This window comes from Zingiber officinale, chromosome 8B (genome assembly GCF_018446385.1).
Source record: "Zingiber officinale cultivar Zhangliang chromosome 8B, Zo_v1.1, whole genome shotgun sequence".
NCBI lineage: Eukaryota > Viridiplantae > Streptophyta > Magnoliopsida > Zingiberales > Zingiberaceae > Zingiber > Zingiber officinale.
In genome coordinates, this window is record NC_056001.1 from 49,533,655 (window position 1) to 49,548,613 (window position 14,959).

General features: G+C 38.6%; 1 protein-coding gene across 1 annotated transcript; it reads right to left on the reverse strand.

The window, feature by feature from the left end:
• Positions 1-776: 776 nt before the first annotated feature.
• On the reverse strand, positions 777-7,569 carry LOC122016964 (calcium-transporting ATPase 1, endoplasmic reticulum-type-like). Its single transcript, XM_042574405.1, has 8 exons — positions 6,057-7,569; positions 5,566-5,635; positions 5,344-5,465; positions 4,056-4,334; positions 3,533-3,910; positions 2,184-2,293; positions 1,807-2,035; positions 777-1,542 (listed from the first exon to the last, which is right to left on the reverse strand). The coding sequence occupies exons 1-8, from the start codon at positions 7,437-7,439 to the stop codon at positions 964-966; spliced, it is 3,150 nt and encodes a 1,049-aa protein (XP_042430339.1). The 5' UTR covers positions 7,440-7,569; the 3' UTR covers positions 777-963.
• Between the last annotated feature and the right edge of the window lie 7,390 nt (positions 7,570-14,959).

The window sequence follows — 14,959 nt, forward strand, 5'->3', positions numbered from 1 at the left end:
TGTTTTTCCTATTTTACACTTGTAATGATATTTATATAGTGCACAAATCATTAATAAAAATTGTGCATTCTGTTCATAACATTCTCTTAGTAAGTTATTGTAATTACCTTTGCCTAATTTGAATAAAATCATAGGATGTTGAGCTTCTAGGCTGTCCATCACGATGAAAAACTTTTATAAAATCGAACAAGTTATCCAGATTTAGTGTTACTTGATTGGATAATATTTTTGATAAATTATTTTTCTCTCAATTTGTATTTTACTTTCTTTATAGGAACGGAAACCATTGATTAAGATTGCATATAAAAAATTTAATATCGTCATACCTTTTTATGGAATTTCTTATTAACCTAAACTTTCTACATTAGACTATCCTTTTATTAAAGAAAATTATTATTTTAAATATAAACAAATATCCAAAAGTAAAAGATATTTATTTGGAACTATTTTTAAATTTAAGGTGCGATAAAATTAAAAAATATTTAAAGATATAAATGATACATGGATCTTGACTAATAAAGGAAATTAACATTCATTCACCAAAAACATCGTCTTCTTTCCTTTTCATTAGCAGTTCCTCCTTTTGGATTAACACTTTTAATTCAAATGGGCCATCGTCCATTGTTGCGATATTACAGATTTGCTTTGACTAGAATCAAGTTGTGTTGTACCTCTTGAATTTGCTGTCAAAAACCAATGCCTGTTCACGAATCAAAATGCATTTCATATTACCCCGGGCAACTATTTTCAAGGCACATAAAACAAATAAGTATGGAGACACCGAAAGAAGCACACATATAAATTTCATTGTAAGTTTCCATCGTCTGCCTCAAGAAAATTCAGAATCCCTCATGTTGAACTTTGATGGAAAACTTCATTTCTAAGCATGGCATGTCTCATGTTGTGTGTGAATAATAAAATTATGGAAGACTATACGTGTTAGTAGGCTAGAAATTTCCATTATCAATCGATCTTGAGCCTCTTTGATGATCTCCCAAGCTGGGATGAACTCCTCCACCTCCCGACAAGCTTAAGAATCTCGTCAATTAGGATCACAGGAAAAGCAACCACCAAGACTAAAAGCCACTCGTTGAAGCTGAGGGGTACGATTCCAAACACTCGAGTAAGGAAAGGAACGTATAAAATCAAGAAGTGAAGTCCGAAGGAGATGCACATCGCCAGAAGAAGCCATGGGTTGGCCCAAGGGTGCATTGTGATAAGACTTCCATCTTCAGATAGAGCGTTAAGTGAATTGAACATCTCTATTGCCACCAGAACAGAGAGCGAAAGAGTGGTGGCCTTTACTTTTCCAGATTGAAAATAATTGCACGGATTTTCATCAAATGAGAATATATGATTTCCAGCATTAAACGGTGAAACTTGGAAACCCTCCCAAGTCGAGCATTGGCCCCAATCAGCAAGCTGTGAATAGCTTACTAGGGTATGACCATCACCGCTCAAGTCGATTCCCATGAAGGATCCATGTGTGTACCATATTACGGAAACTCCTGCAGTAGCAATTCCAACATAAAACCCAATGACCTGCATTTGGAGTGAAATAAAGAGATGAGTTCATACAGTTGATTCAATGGGCATTCAGAAAGAAGAGATTTTAAAATTTTCTTTGTGACTTTACAGTATTAGACAAAAGCTCCACAATTTTTGCATAAAATCTTTTATTTGGTTGAAATATTCAGTCAGGTTGTTTAAATTTCTTTCAGCTTATTAATCCGGAAGATTTTAAGATGTCACTAATTTGTTATTTGATTGAGATATTGAAAAATAACAAAAAATCATGTAGCATACCAAATAACGGAAAAGAATCCAAGCATTGATCAATGGATCATCAGTCCTCCTAGGGGGCTTCTTCATGATATCTCTATCAGGTGGATTAAAACCCAAAGCTGTTGCCGGAGGACCATCGGTGACCAAATTCACCCACAAAAGTTGAACAGGTATCAACCCTTCGGGAATGCCTAAAGCTGCTGTCAGGAAAATGGAAGCAACTTCACCTATATTGGACGATATCATATACCTGAAATTAGAGGTAAAAATTACATACTTTTTTCACGTATCATAAAGAAGCCATTGTGTCACCCAGAAAATATAGTTAGATGAAGTATAATGCATTTTATGTTTGTCATTTTCCTACAATGCCTATTTCTATGGCTTGGAGGTGAAACCTTATAAAGGCTTTCATGTTGTTATAAATAGATCGTCCTTCACCAACTGCAGCAACGATGGTGCTGAAGTTGTCATCAGCCAAAATCATATCAGAAGCTTCCTTTGCTACCTGAAAAGGAGGGGAGGCAGAGTCAAATGGTTAGTTATTGTTTGAAAGAAATAAAGAAGTGATTGACCATTCCACATTTTGAACTAAAACAATTCGACATTGTCTTGTATTCAATATAATGGGTCAAACAAAGATTATATCATCAAAGCATTTCTATGCACATTTTGCGGGGAAAAAATTGATCCTTATTTGATAACAAAAAATAACGGATAGATCATAAAAGTCAAACTAGAATCTGAAAAATCAGAGATACTTAAGTATCTGTGTTCGCTCGTGATAATCAAAACAAATATTTTGAAACATCATTGTCAATTTTCTTATAAACACAAGGGCCTATTTTTATAGTTGGTAGTGAGTTTAATGGTGTGTTTGGTTTATCAAATGGAATAGACAATAAATAGAATAGTTATACCAAAAGAAAAGAACAGACAATAAATCATTAGGCCAGCCAATTTAGCTGGGTTGACTGGTCCAATAGGTTCCTCTGGGTTGATTGCCTAATAGAGAAACCTCAAATATGGATAATACATAACAAGGAAAGCATAGAAGAAAAGATTACTAAAAGCCCATAGAAGGCTTCATAAGCTCTTGGACAGTGTTTTCTCAGTAACTTAGTTGATAAAATATGAGTAACAAAATCGTGCACACTTTTTGAGAGAAAACATGCCTAACGCTTATATAGAATGGCCTCCAATGGTTAGTTTTTAATAGCATTACTTGACTAAAAACAGAGTTAAGTTGCTTGAACTGTACAAATAGTCATTGCAAGCCAACAATCAATATTCAATCAACTGGGCCAGCCTCTAGTCAACTTAAGCTCAACAAAAGCATTCAGTTTCTGAATAAAGAGTTTCTGAATAAAGAGTTTCAGACGACTCAACACTTCAGTTGACTAAGCCAAGCTCTAGTCGGCTTAATTTACTCGGAGATCCCAACTTCACTTGGCGTACGCCTCTATTGGTATATTCAAATCTTGTGATCAAGCTTCATCATTGACTACAATCAAGAATATATCGGCCTTGAAGGTTCTCTACAAGCCAGATAGTTCGCTCCTACCTAGTTTTATCCAGATCATTTCGGATGATAGTCAATGGAGGCAAACTAAGTAGATGAAGAGCTCAAAGATAGAACATTCATAGGGGATTTTTTTTCCTTTCTCCTTTTTTTCAAACAATTAGAGCTCTGTACCATATTGGATAAAAAATAAATAAATAAATAAAGAGGGATAGCGTGACACACCTCTGTCCCAGAAATGCCCATGGCAATTCCAATGTCAGCCAATTTCAATGCAGGGGCATCATTTACCCCATCACCTGTCATTGCTACAACCTCACCATCTTCTTTCAGTAACCTTACAATTTCTTGTTTGTGCTTTGGTTCTGCTCTTGAGAAAAGAAGCCCACCTTTTTGCCTTAATATGTTTTGTCTATCAGGAAGAAGCATGAAATCTTTTCCTATAAAGCTTTTTGAGTTGATGTCTTCATCAGGGCCAAAGACACCTATTTCTCTACAAATGGCTTCTGCTGTCCCTTTGTTATCACCAGTTATCACGATGACTCTGATGCCTGCCTCTCTACAATCTTTAATTGCTTCACGAACCTCTTCACGAGGAGGATCCTATGATGGTTGCATTTACACGAAAACCCCAAATAATGGATTCTTTGTCAGAAGGAAATAGCATAGTTCAAAGAAGCAACATATAATAGGCCAAAAAGATAGTTCAAAGAATCAACATATAATAAGCCAAAAACTTTTCCCTTACCCTCAGTCCAACAAAACCAACAAAGGTGAGATCACTCTCAATAGATGAGTAGTTAGATGGGTCAAGTAAACATCTATGAGCAGGATGATCTTCACCATCATATGTAGCCAATTCAGATAGATCAGTCTTATATGCAAAACCTATACAGCGCAAGGCATTGGTTGACATCTCATGAAGTGCTTCTAGGACAAGATTTCTTGAACTCTCATCCAAACGCACTACGGATCCATCAAGCAACTGAATATAAGAACTTCTCTCCAACAAATTTTCCACAGCTCCCTGTAACATTCAATTCAATTAGTTACCATCAGGAAGAATTCCATACTCCAGTCCTAAATGCTATAAAGAACATAAGAATTTGACATGACATTGAGCCAAACGAATTATATTCATTGTGTACTATTTTTCTACAAGCAGAATTTCTTAGTGAATAAAGAAATTCGGAAATGTGATAAAATTAAAGAGGGAATTATGGACAATATCCCTTTCAAAACTTTAGAAAATCTCTCTAAATCTTATCAGGCAAGTATTAATTTACTACAAATTATAGTAGAAATTCAAGGTAAGATAGCAATAAGCATAACCAAATACAGTATGCATCATATTCCTTCAGACATCGACTCATCCAGACCTTTTCTGGACTTCATTGTCATAAAGTCAGCACCAAAGAGGATACATGAATTAGGATATCTACAAATTGGTGAGCATGCATAAAAACAATGGTTCAACTAAACAACCTCAATGGTATCTTGAAAGATTATAATTATATTAATGTCAGTGACAAATTATATATGGTTAGTCCTGAAAAATCAAATTTATCGGGATCTTTGGCAATGTGGCCATTTTAAAATTTTAACAGTATGATCCAAACCATAAGGAGTACCTATCTAGGAAACAATCATTCAGTAGATAAACTCTCACATAGAAGTTTGGCATTTAGTTTTTTAAATATATCAGAGAACTATCTGCAAAGAAGACTAGTGTTGCAAGACTGCAAATGGAAATCTTCAACACGTCTACTTATTTACCAGCTGACGGCTAAAAAGATATTGAGGATGAGGTAAGCCATATTCAAATGATTAAACAATCACTCAAATAGGTGATAGAGGTCATGTTACCATGCTCAAATGGACTCCAAGTAGAAACATGAACAGACTCAGTTGACTAATAAAAACAAAGAAACCATTGTTCTTGTTGTGTCAACAGTGGCCTTTACTATGCGCCATTAAGAAAAGAGTATGTTAGTCTCTTAACAAAAAAAATCTTTTAGCTTAGGTATACAGCATACCTTCACTAGCAATGAATTGTTTCCCAACTCTGAATTAACAATGACACCCATTGATTTTCGGACTCTGTCAAATTCAAGAGTTGCAATCCTGCGTGCAATCCCATTCCACCAATGACAGCATCCTATTGATAACCAGCAAAATTTCACATTTAAGTATATAAATTTTCATCTAGAGATACATAAAGATGGAGAAAGGACAAGAGAATAATAGACAAGGGATACGTAGTAAGATAGAAGATTCCTGCAATAGAGTAGAGAAATCACTAGGAATTCCCATTTTCTCCACCAGAACCTGAAAAAAAAAATTAAAAAATAAAGAATCACCTCCGCCTGTTAGAATATAAGATAAAAAAGTCAGGAAATTGCCGAAACATAGGTAACCGTACTGAAACAGGAGCAACACCAATGAAAAAGCTATCTAACTTCCATGGAAAAAGACAAATACTTGACAGCAGAATTGTGTTATTCTGCCTCCATAAACAGTTAGGAAATCCATTCCAAAAAAAAATAAAAACACATAGTTGCACTAGTAAAAAATTTCAGATTAGATTCTACTGGTGCCCAAACATTTAGTGGGAAATAAAATCTTATCAGGATCTTTCCCTAAGTCGATAGCACACTTTGAACTTATCTAGAATTCCCACTAATTTATCAGACTACAAACGTAGTGAATTAAGTTTAAATGGCATACAAAATGCAAAATCGATTTCTACCTTCAAAGCAGCTTCAGTAGGCATTCCAGTGGCAACAAATTGGTGTGCTGACTGTGAGATATTGGCATCATTGCAAACGGCAGCAATCTTGGCAATCATCTGAAGGTTCTCGTCCATTTTATCAGCTGGCCAACCATGTATTTCTCCATCATCGGGATCATATGTTGTCCCCTCAACGATGAATGCCCTCAGGCTATCAGTCTGGTGGCCCATTGCCACAATCTTTACTGCCGACATCTGATTAGTAGTGAGTGTGCCAGTCTTATCAGAACATATAACTGTTGTGCATCCTAATGTTTCAACGCTGGACAACCTTCTTACAAGAGCATTCTTTTGTGCCATTTTCCGTGTTCCTAGCGCCAAGCAAGTTGTAATTATCGCCGGTAGACCCTCCGGGATGGCAGCAACCGCCAAGGCCACAGCAATTTTGAAGTAGTAGGTGCATTTCTCGAATGAGAACCTGAAATTGCAAGGCCATCCATTGTCATACTCCCAGGTAAAGAAGTACTTCACGTTAATAAGCCAAACTAATGCGCAGATAACGCCAATTATCGTCGTGAGTAGCTCCCCGAACTCGTTCAATTTCTTCTTCAAAGGAGTCTCGTCATCGCACTGCGAAGCTTCGTGAATTTGTGAGTGTATTTTGCCAATTTCGGTGTCCATTCCCGTCTGGGTAACTAAGCAAACGCAACTGCCATTGACAACGGTTGTGCCGGCGAATACCATGCATTCTTTTCCCTGGACGTCGGTATCTTCGGAGATGGCCGATCTATTGGTTTTATTGACTGCAGCGCTCTCCCCAGTCAATGATCCCTGGTCGACCCTACAGGTGGAGCTTATTAGGTGGAACACTCTCATATCCGCGGGCACCTTATCGCCGACCCGCAGCTGGACGATGTCTCCAGGTACGAGTTCCCTAGCAGGCAAATTAGGGATCCATTCACCGTCCCTCTTGACCGTCGCGTGCTCGGACTGGATCTCCTTTAACGCCTCTAGGGCCTTCTCCGCATTGTTCTCTTGCCACACGCCGACCGCAGCATTCACGATGAGGATGAGGAAGATGACCAAAGGCTCGACAAAAGACGCGATCCCGGCCTCGCCAAGGTTTCCGTCGAACCAAGCCAGGAAGAAGGACACAACCGCAGCGCCGAGCAGGATCCTCACAAGGGTGTCCCTGAACTGGTCGAGGATGAGCCGCCAAATCGAAGGCCCGGGGTGCTTCTCCAGCTCGTTCCAACCGTAGATTTCGCGCCGCCACGACACCTGCTCGGAATCGAGGCCGTCATCCGCCGACACAGAGAGCTCCAACTCGCATTCGGAAGCGCTCCTGGCCCAAGCCGGGAAATACTCGCGCAGCTCAAAATCCCGCACGCTCTCCCCCATCGCCAAAGAAACTCCCCAAATCGGAGCGAAAGAGAAAAAAAGTTCTCTAGGGTTTTCCTGGTGACTGGAGGGGAAGGGTAAGGGGAACGGGAACGGGAACGGGAACGGGAACGAACGCTTCCAGCGCCGGCGTAGTGGAGGAGGCTGGCGCTTCGAACCGTTTAAAAAGGCCAAGCACGTCTGGTATCTTGGAGGGTCCACGCTATGCCCCCAGGGCGTAGTACAGACGGTGGGCGCATGGTATCTCTGGCGTAATGGTCAGGGGTCGATTCTCAGGAACTGACGACCTGGGGTTTACCCCGCCATGCGCCTATGGCCTGTGTACCTGCATGAACACTAGGGGGGCCGCTAAGGTAGCGGATCTACCTTTTTTTTGGAGGGTCCACGCTACCACGTACTCCCTATTTGAAATCGTTTCCCCAAACTACCCTTTCTGAGAAGGCGTCACGCATCAAAATCGGCATACACAACTTCTACCGTTTTTGTTATTGGATTTCGTCGGATCGACGACCCCTAATTGTCCTTATTTAATGTGTTTCGTAAGAAGAAAAAGAGGACAATTAAAAGGTAGGCGGTTACAGAAGAGGTCGTTATGAGGCAGGCTGCTCGCCTTGCACTCTCTCATCACATCTCATGCCTGGAATTTTTCGATAAAATAAATTAAAAGAAAATGTCCACTTCGATCGTTAAAATGTATCCATCATTTTCAAACAACCTCTGAGAATTTTTAGATTTTAAAAATTCATATCACCCCATCCCTGGCCGAAACTGCATCAAATATCCGGGCGAGATGAAATTTCACCTACACAAAGAGCCGGGTTTTGCTGCTTTAAATAGTCGACTCTATCTCATTGATTAAGTGAAGTTAGTAATGAGAATTAATTCTAATTAATTAGATATAATTTTAATCATTAAAAGGTACTTGATGACAACCGATTGATTGGTCGATCAGTCAACTAATGGCCATAAACAATATTTGATAACCTAAAGACCTTCAAGTTATTATTATTTTTTTTTTGGAGTTCCCGTTCATTTTAACTATATTATTTTTTTAAGATTTTAAACTCTATTTATGTCAAAAATATTTGACAGACTCAAATAGCTCTCCTCTGTCAAATAGCTCTCCTTTGAGTCCATCAATATTTATTTATTTATTTATTTATTTACAGAGTCATCAAATAACATGTTCTTTAGAAGTCAGATGCACCCTAGATTCTAAAGAATAACATGTTCTTTTGAATATTTACTAAATTCAGGTGGACCTTTACCAGAAAATTATTAAAAACGAGAGCTGAATATTTTAGACATAAGATCATTCAGGGCATTCCCCACTTTGAAATTAATAAGGTCATGCTCTATTTTTTTTTATGAAACTAAACTAAAAACAATAAAAAAAACTGCAAAATATCAATATGTTGTGGGGGCATACAATCCATTCATCCTAACTCAAAGTTGAATAACAGGAAACTTCGTGGACGCTTCCTGGCGTTGCTTCAAGTAATTGAAAACAAAAGCCGGTTGGTATTCCACTGGTTTCAACCGCCAAGGGCCACCTCCAATTTTATTTAAAATTGCTCTCACCTTGGGGCCTCTTTGGGATAGCCTGTGAGATCAAACATATGATCCTTTGTATGAGTTAGGTAACCCATGATACATTTCGAACTGGCAAGGCTCCACTGATACCAACAGAAATATTTGAGTGAAAAATTTTCATAAGATCAAATAGATTGAATACCTAAATTCGAATTACTCCTTTAATTCAAAGAGTGAAAGTGAAACCTTCCTTGGGCCCTTAAATAAGTAGTGACTAGTTAGCCATAAGATTTGACAGTCAAACCATGTGTAGGTGATGTCATTAGCTTGAGAGACAAGGGAGAAGAAGGATAGCTGATTAAAGTTGCAGCTAATTGACCCAATGATGTTGATGTGCATCCAACACTATTGATAAGGTGGCATCCATACACTTCTTTTTACCAAGCATAAGCTCAGGCTCGACATAACTCTGTCAAACTCAAGTGATATATCTTAGTAATATTTAATAGAACATTTCGATAACTATTAATATTACATATATTTTATATCAACTCATTACTCATTGTTATAATAATCTTTTCTAAGGAATTTTATTTAGCGTCATTAAAATAATCTTGAGATATCTAAAGGGGATATTAATGTGGGTTTTTGGTATCAAAAGACCAATTATATAAGTTGCAAGTTGGAAAGAAAAGTGAAATGAAGGATGCTAATTAATTTCTTGATTCCTCTTTTATAAGCTCTAGTAGTTGAAAGAAAATACCGTAAGTGCTTTCCAATTATATTTATTCTGACTAATTAATCTTTTTTTTTCCCAAGCAAATTTATAATAGAGCTTCATATGTGCATCATAGATTATACATAGTTTTATCTTGATTTTAGACTTGTATGATCGTATAAATAGGAAAATATCTCAATTTCATCTCACTAAGAACACAGAAACATGTATTGAGCTATGTAGAAATTAAATGAGGCTATATGATGAATTTGGTTTAAAATATTTGTTTTTATGCATTTAGTTGTACCAAAAGAAATTATAGAAATACATGAATGATGAAGTGACCAATCATAGAAAAGTTTTTGGATAATTCATGTAGTCATGATTAAAAATTTTCATATAGTATGCATTGATGATTGTAATAAAAAATGATTAATCCTAGATGATTTTTGATCTATCTCAAGGCGTGAAGTTGGAAAGTCGAGGAGGTGACAGTTCCACTGATTGGATGAAGACCTCGCTCCTCTCTATAAAATAAAATCAAAATCAGGGAAGGGGCCCTAGCGTTGACCCTCCGATGCTCAAGTTAGAAACAGAAAAAACAAAGAGTGAAAGTACTAAGGATAGAGATTCATCTTGTCTTTCTTCATACCTGGCATACTCTTTTATACCTTTCTCAGTGATCCTCCATTTTCCCTTGTTTAATAATATTAATTACCGATGAAAGACATTTTTGTCTTGGCTTCTTCTCATTTAATGATAAATGGAGTATTTTCTTTTATTTTTTCTTTCCCTTATTAATTATCTGTCTTTTTCTCTTTTATTATTTTATCGGTTCATTATATGTACAATGCCAATGTCATACCTCGAGTTGGACGGGTGGCCCGCTCGGCTTGGGCTCCTGGGGCTCTCATCTTGCTCTCCTGTCGACCCGGTTGACCAGTCACTGGTTTACCGCTTCCCGTTCGGGTGCGACCGAGCCTTACTTAAGCCCTGACATTGACCTCTTTGACTTTGACCTACACTATCGCAATTGACTCGTGCCAAGTAGGCTCCTCCTTATCGTTGCATCATTTTTCATGGTCCTTTCTTAGATTAGATGAAGGGAGGTAAGTCATAGGATTATCTTATAGCTGACTACCGAAGTGGCTAAGAAATGGGAAGGTTTTTTTTTCGAAGTCATGCGCCCGATGAAAATTAATCTTTTATCTTATTGTAACAAGTCTATTATCCTCTAGTCTAACTAGACACCTCATAAGAACATGTCTTGGATTATTGTGGCAAAAAGGCAAATACGCTCGCCCCTAGTGCCCCCGTCAACTCGTCCCAGGGCCAACACGGAGGAGGTAAATCACGGGTGGCTACTAGCCTTTGGAATACTGACTAGCACATAAGGGAGGTATTTACCTTGACTTTGCCGAGATTCGAACCCCAGACCTCATTGTGGTAACACCTCAAGCGCTAGCCACTAGACCCATCCGAGGGAACAACATGTCTTGGATGATGAAGAGAGACTTGAGGGGTAAATAATCTTGTTCGCTTCATTGCTTGATTTACAGTGGAGATATAATTTTAGCTGAATTCAGAGAAAAATATAGAAAACAAACTAATGACATCATGATGTATCATGGATACTTTATACGATAAACTTAGTTAGTCTTGTTGATTAGTTTTGGAGATGACTAATTTAATTTTACAAAAAAAATCCTATAAATATGTTATACCTGGGATCGAATCGTAAGTATCTGGATGACAACATGATGTTGGATATATGTGAATGGTGAAGAGATGGAAGAGGCATGAAACTTCATTGTGAATGAGACTTTAGTCCTACATTGGGAGTTTCAAGGTATATTGGTTGGTTTATATTGATTCACATGCATTGATGATGTAAACAAATACATGGGAGATGCTATCTCTCACGAGTGGGTGCGCAGAGGGGTGCAAATCCAGGGCCCGGATTGTACTGAATCATGTTGACTCGTGTGCATGCACGTCGAATGTCGGACCGGTCGAGGCAAAATTTGCCCAAGTGGAACAACCAATATTTTGTCACAAATTGTTTGCCCCTTATTTAAGGGTGTAACGGATGCATTAAATTAAAAATTAATGCAGCTGAGTGAAATGTTGGCGTTTCACAGCTAGCAAATAATGATCATTAACGTTGTCCATTGGTCTGAGCTCCTATATAAGAAGGTCGCGTCCATAGGCAAAAAGTTACACGCTCAAAAAGTTGAAGTTCTCTACCTACATTCCCCTTATCTTCTGTCGTGCATCGCTTGCAAGGCGATGTGCCCGTAATAGCAGTCCGGTACCTCTCAGTTTGTCATGACCATTAGTGTTTGGTGGGGATCACAGGTCACCGTTATATCCTGGGAAACAAACCACCCGAGGAAACCTTAAAGCACAGCCGGAGGTGGGACGAATCTGTTTCAAGGAAACTGTAACCCTCGTATGCCTCGATTCATTCACCCGCTCGAATTCCACATTCGCTCGGCCACTAACTTGGTCGGCCTTTTCGTCCGGTCAGCTACATGCTCGTCTGGCCGCTCGGTCACTTGGTTTGCAACTTGATCGTCCGGCTGCTTAGTTCGCTCACTCAGTTCGCTCGGCCACTCACTCTATTCGCTTGGCTGGACACTCATTCGCTCAGTTGTTCGCTAGCTCGACCTCTTTGTCCACTCGGCCGCAAGCTCGTTTGGTCGCACGTTCGCTCGGTCTGCTCAGCAAGTCACTCGCTCAGCTGCTCGCTCGATCCGCTCAACCACTCAGCCCTTTGTCCGATCAGACATTTGACCGATCTGCTCGCTCGGCCGCTCTGCCCGCTCGGCACTGTGCAATCTACCTTCAGCACTTGGTAGAAAGCCAGCCTCTACTGACAATCTGAGTTTATTTGCTTAGGTCATTTCGACAGATAAATTAAATTTAATTTATTATATTTAAATTAAACTAACTCCCTAAATATCTGACAATAGATTATTTTATTTAACATCTGAATATTCTACCGTGATATCGATTATGATCTTTTAGATGAATCATTCCTCCAAAGTTCTCACTTTGCTTTTACTTTCTTGCCATTACCAAAAGCAAAGAATCCTCACATAACTTTTCTTCGTACAATGATTGGAGAATTCAAGGACAAAGAAGAAGGAAACAAAAAGACAATGGTAAAATATATTTTTTTTTAGGCTTTTGAATAGAGCTTTCACTGTTAATAGCACAATGTCAATCAACTAGTCTTACAATCAATCGACTACTCCACCAAATTCGTCGCGTATCCAAACATTACAACTTATATATCTAATTTCATGTTCTAGCATTAGATGATTATTCAGGCCATCACAGTCGATTGTTCAATAGAGATATTCCCATCACTTGCTTTTGTTTGATCCACAGTTGACTGTCCAGTGACCATTCATAGCATCAAATTGGTTGCTCAATAAGATCCAGTTGATTATTCAACTGAAATGATTTTATTGTTAGTTTCTCTTTAATCCATAATTAAGATAGTAAATAAATCAAATGTTCATGAGTAAATTTGGTATTCTATTTAGTAAGAACGTGTTTATATTCGTTCAATACATATAAAGTTAATTAAATGAATATAGTTAAACAATTGATTAAATTAAATGAACAAGGTTGAACATATATATAATAGCTCGTTAATGTTTATAAATAAGGATTGTGCATTGTTCGTGAATAATGTTCATGAATAATATTTCCTCAAATTTTTTAATAATACTAGTGATCATGACGCAATACTCCTTATATCAGGTGGAGCAATGCAAGGAGAGATCTGAGAAAAGAAGAACTGACCTATAAAAAATAGTTTTAATTTTTAAGTATTATCTCTACTTTTATTTTTTTTAGTAAGGTACTTACAAAAAATTGAGGTGGGGAAACGCGTATGTAACCACTCATAAATTAGGTAAGAGTGCATCAAACTCATGCAATAGTGCAATGCTATAGTGACATGGTGACGCTCGAGACCAATAGCAAGCATTGATCTTAGTCAAAAAGTCGAAAAAAATATACTTTCTAATATCACCAGCCCAAAATGTTTATACAAGTTTCTTTACTCACAGTGTTATCAATTCTAAGATGTGGGACTAAAGAGAACTCTAGATTTCTAGTTTATTAATGGAAAAAAATTTCAATAATACGCCGCAACTAAGTCTTGAATTCTAGGTCTTTAATTGATTAATGAGAAAAATTTCTAATAATACACTGTTGTTGGATCATGAAAGTCGATAGAGGAGGGGGGGGTGAATATCAATCGAAAGATTTTAAGCGAGTACGCAGCGAAAAAACGGAATCACAACACTAACAAGAACCGTTTTACTTGGTACGGAGCCTTCGTCGACTCCTACTCTAAGGTCCGCACTCGTCGAGTGTTTTCGTTGGGCAATCCACTAGCAATTCAAAAAAGTTATTACAAAATGAAAGTACAGGAATGCTAAAAAATGAAGTACCAACAACAATTAAGGAAAAGAAGAAACAACGTGTTGTCGGAGAAGCTTCGCAGAAGCACAACACAGTAGAATAAGCGTTGGGTGGCGTTGTAGTGAATTGTGTTTTGCTCCAGGGATCACCCTCCTTATATAGGAGGCTCCGGGCGCCCGGACCCCTTCCGGGCATCTAGACTCTGACATAGCCTATCCAACCAGAGAGCTCCACGTGGCGAAGCGACGAGGTGATATAATTTGCATTCCGGGCGCTCGGATCCCTTCCGGGAGCCCGGACCCCCATTTTCCAGCAGCTTCAACTCTTTGCAAGAAAACGTTAGTCCGAAACACAATGCAAATTATATTACCCTGCAACACAAAGTGTTGGCACAATCATAATAATCAAATAGAGTATTAATTAGATTCCGTCTCATTGAGACCAAAATCTAGTCAATATCTCAACTTAGAGTTCTGAAATAGTTCTAAGTTGGATCGACGCCTAAATTCCCTTCCTGGGAACGCGTCCTCATAGTCACTCCCCTCCAGTGACTTACCTTAGCTTACCTGTCAGACATTCGGTCAGCCCTTCGACCCGTCTAGACTTCGTGCCAGCTATCAGGTCAACCTGTCGATCTAGCTGGACTTTGTGCCAGACATCCGGTCAGCCCGTCGATCTATCTTGACTTCGTGCCAGCTATCTGGTCGGCCCTTCGACCTAGCTGGGTTTCGTGCTAGACATCTGGGCAGGTCGTCGACCTGTCTGGGCTTTGTGCCAGCTATCCGGTCGACCCGTCGACCTAGCTGGGCTTCTCCTACACACTTGG

Coding starts and splice junctions, on each gene's coding strand:
- LOC122016964 (XM_042574405.1), bottom strand. CDS start 7,439: ATGGGGGAGAGCGTGCGGGATTTTGAGCTGCGCGAGTATTTCCCGGCT. Junction 4,335..5,343: donor ACAATTCATTGCTAGTGAAG/GTATGCTGTATA, acceptor TGAATGTTACAG/GGAGCTGTGGAAAATTTGTT. Junction 1,543..1,806: donor GGATTCTTTTCCGTTATTTG/GTATGCTACATG, acceptor CTCCAAATGCAG/GTCATTGGGTTTTATGTTGG.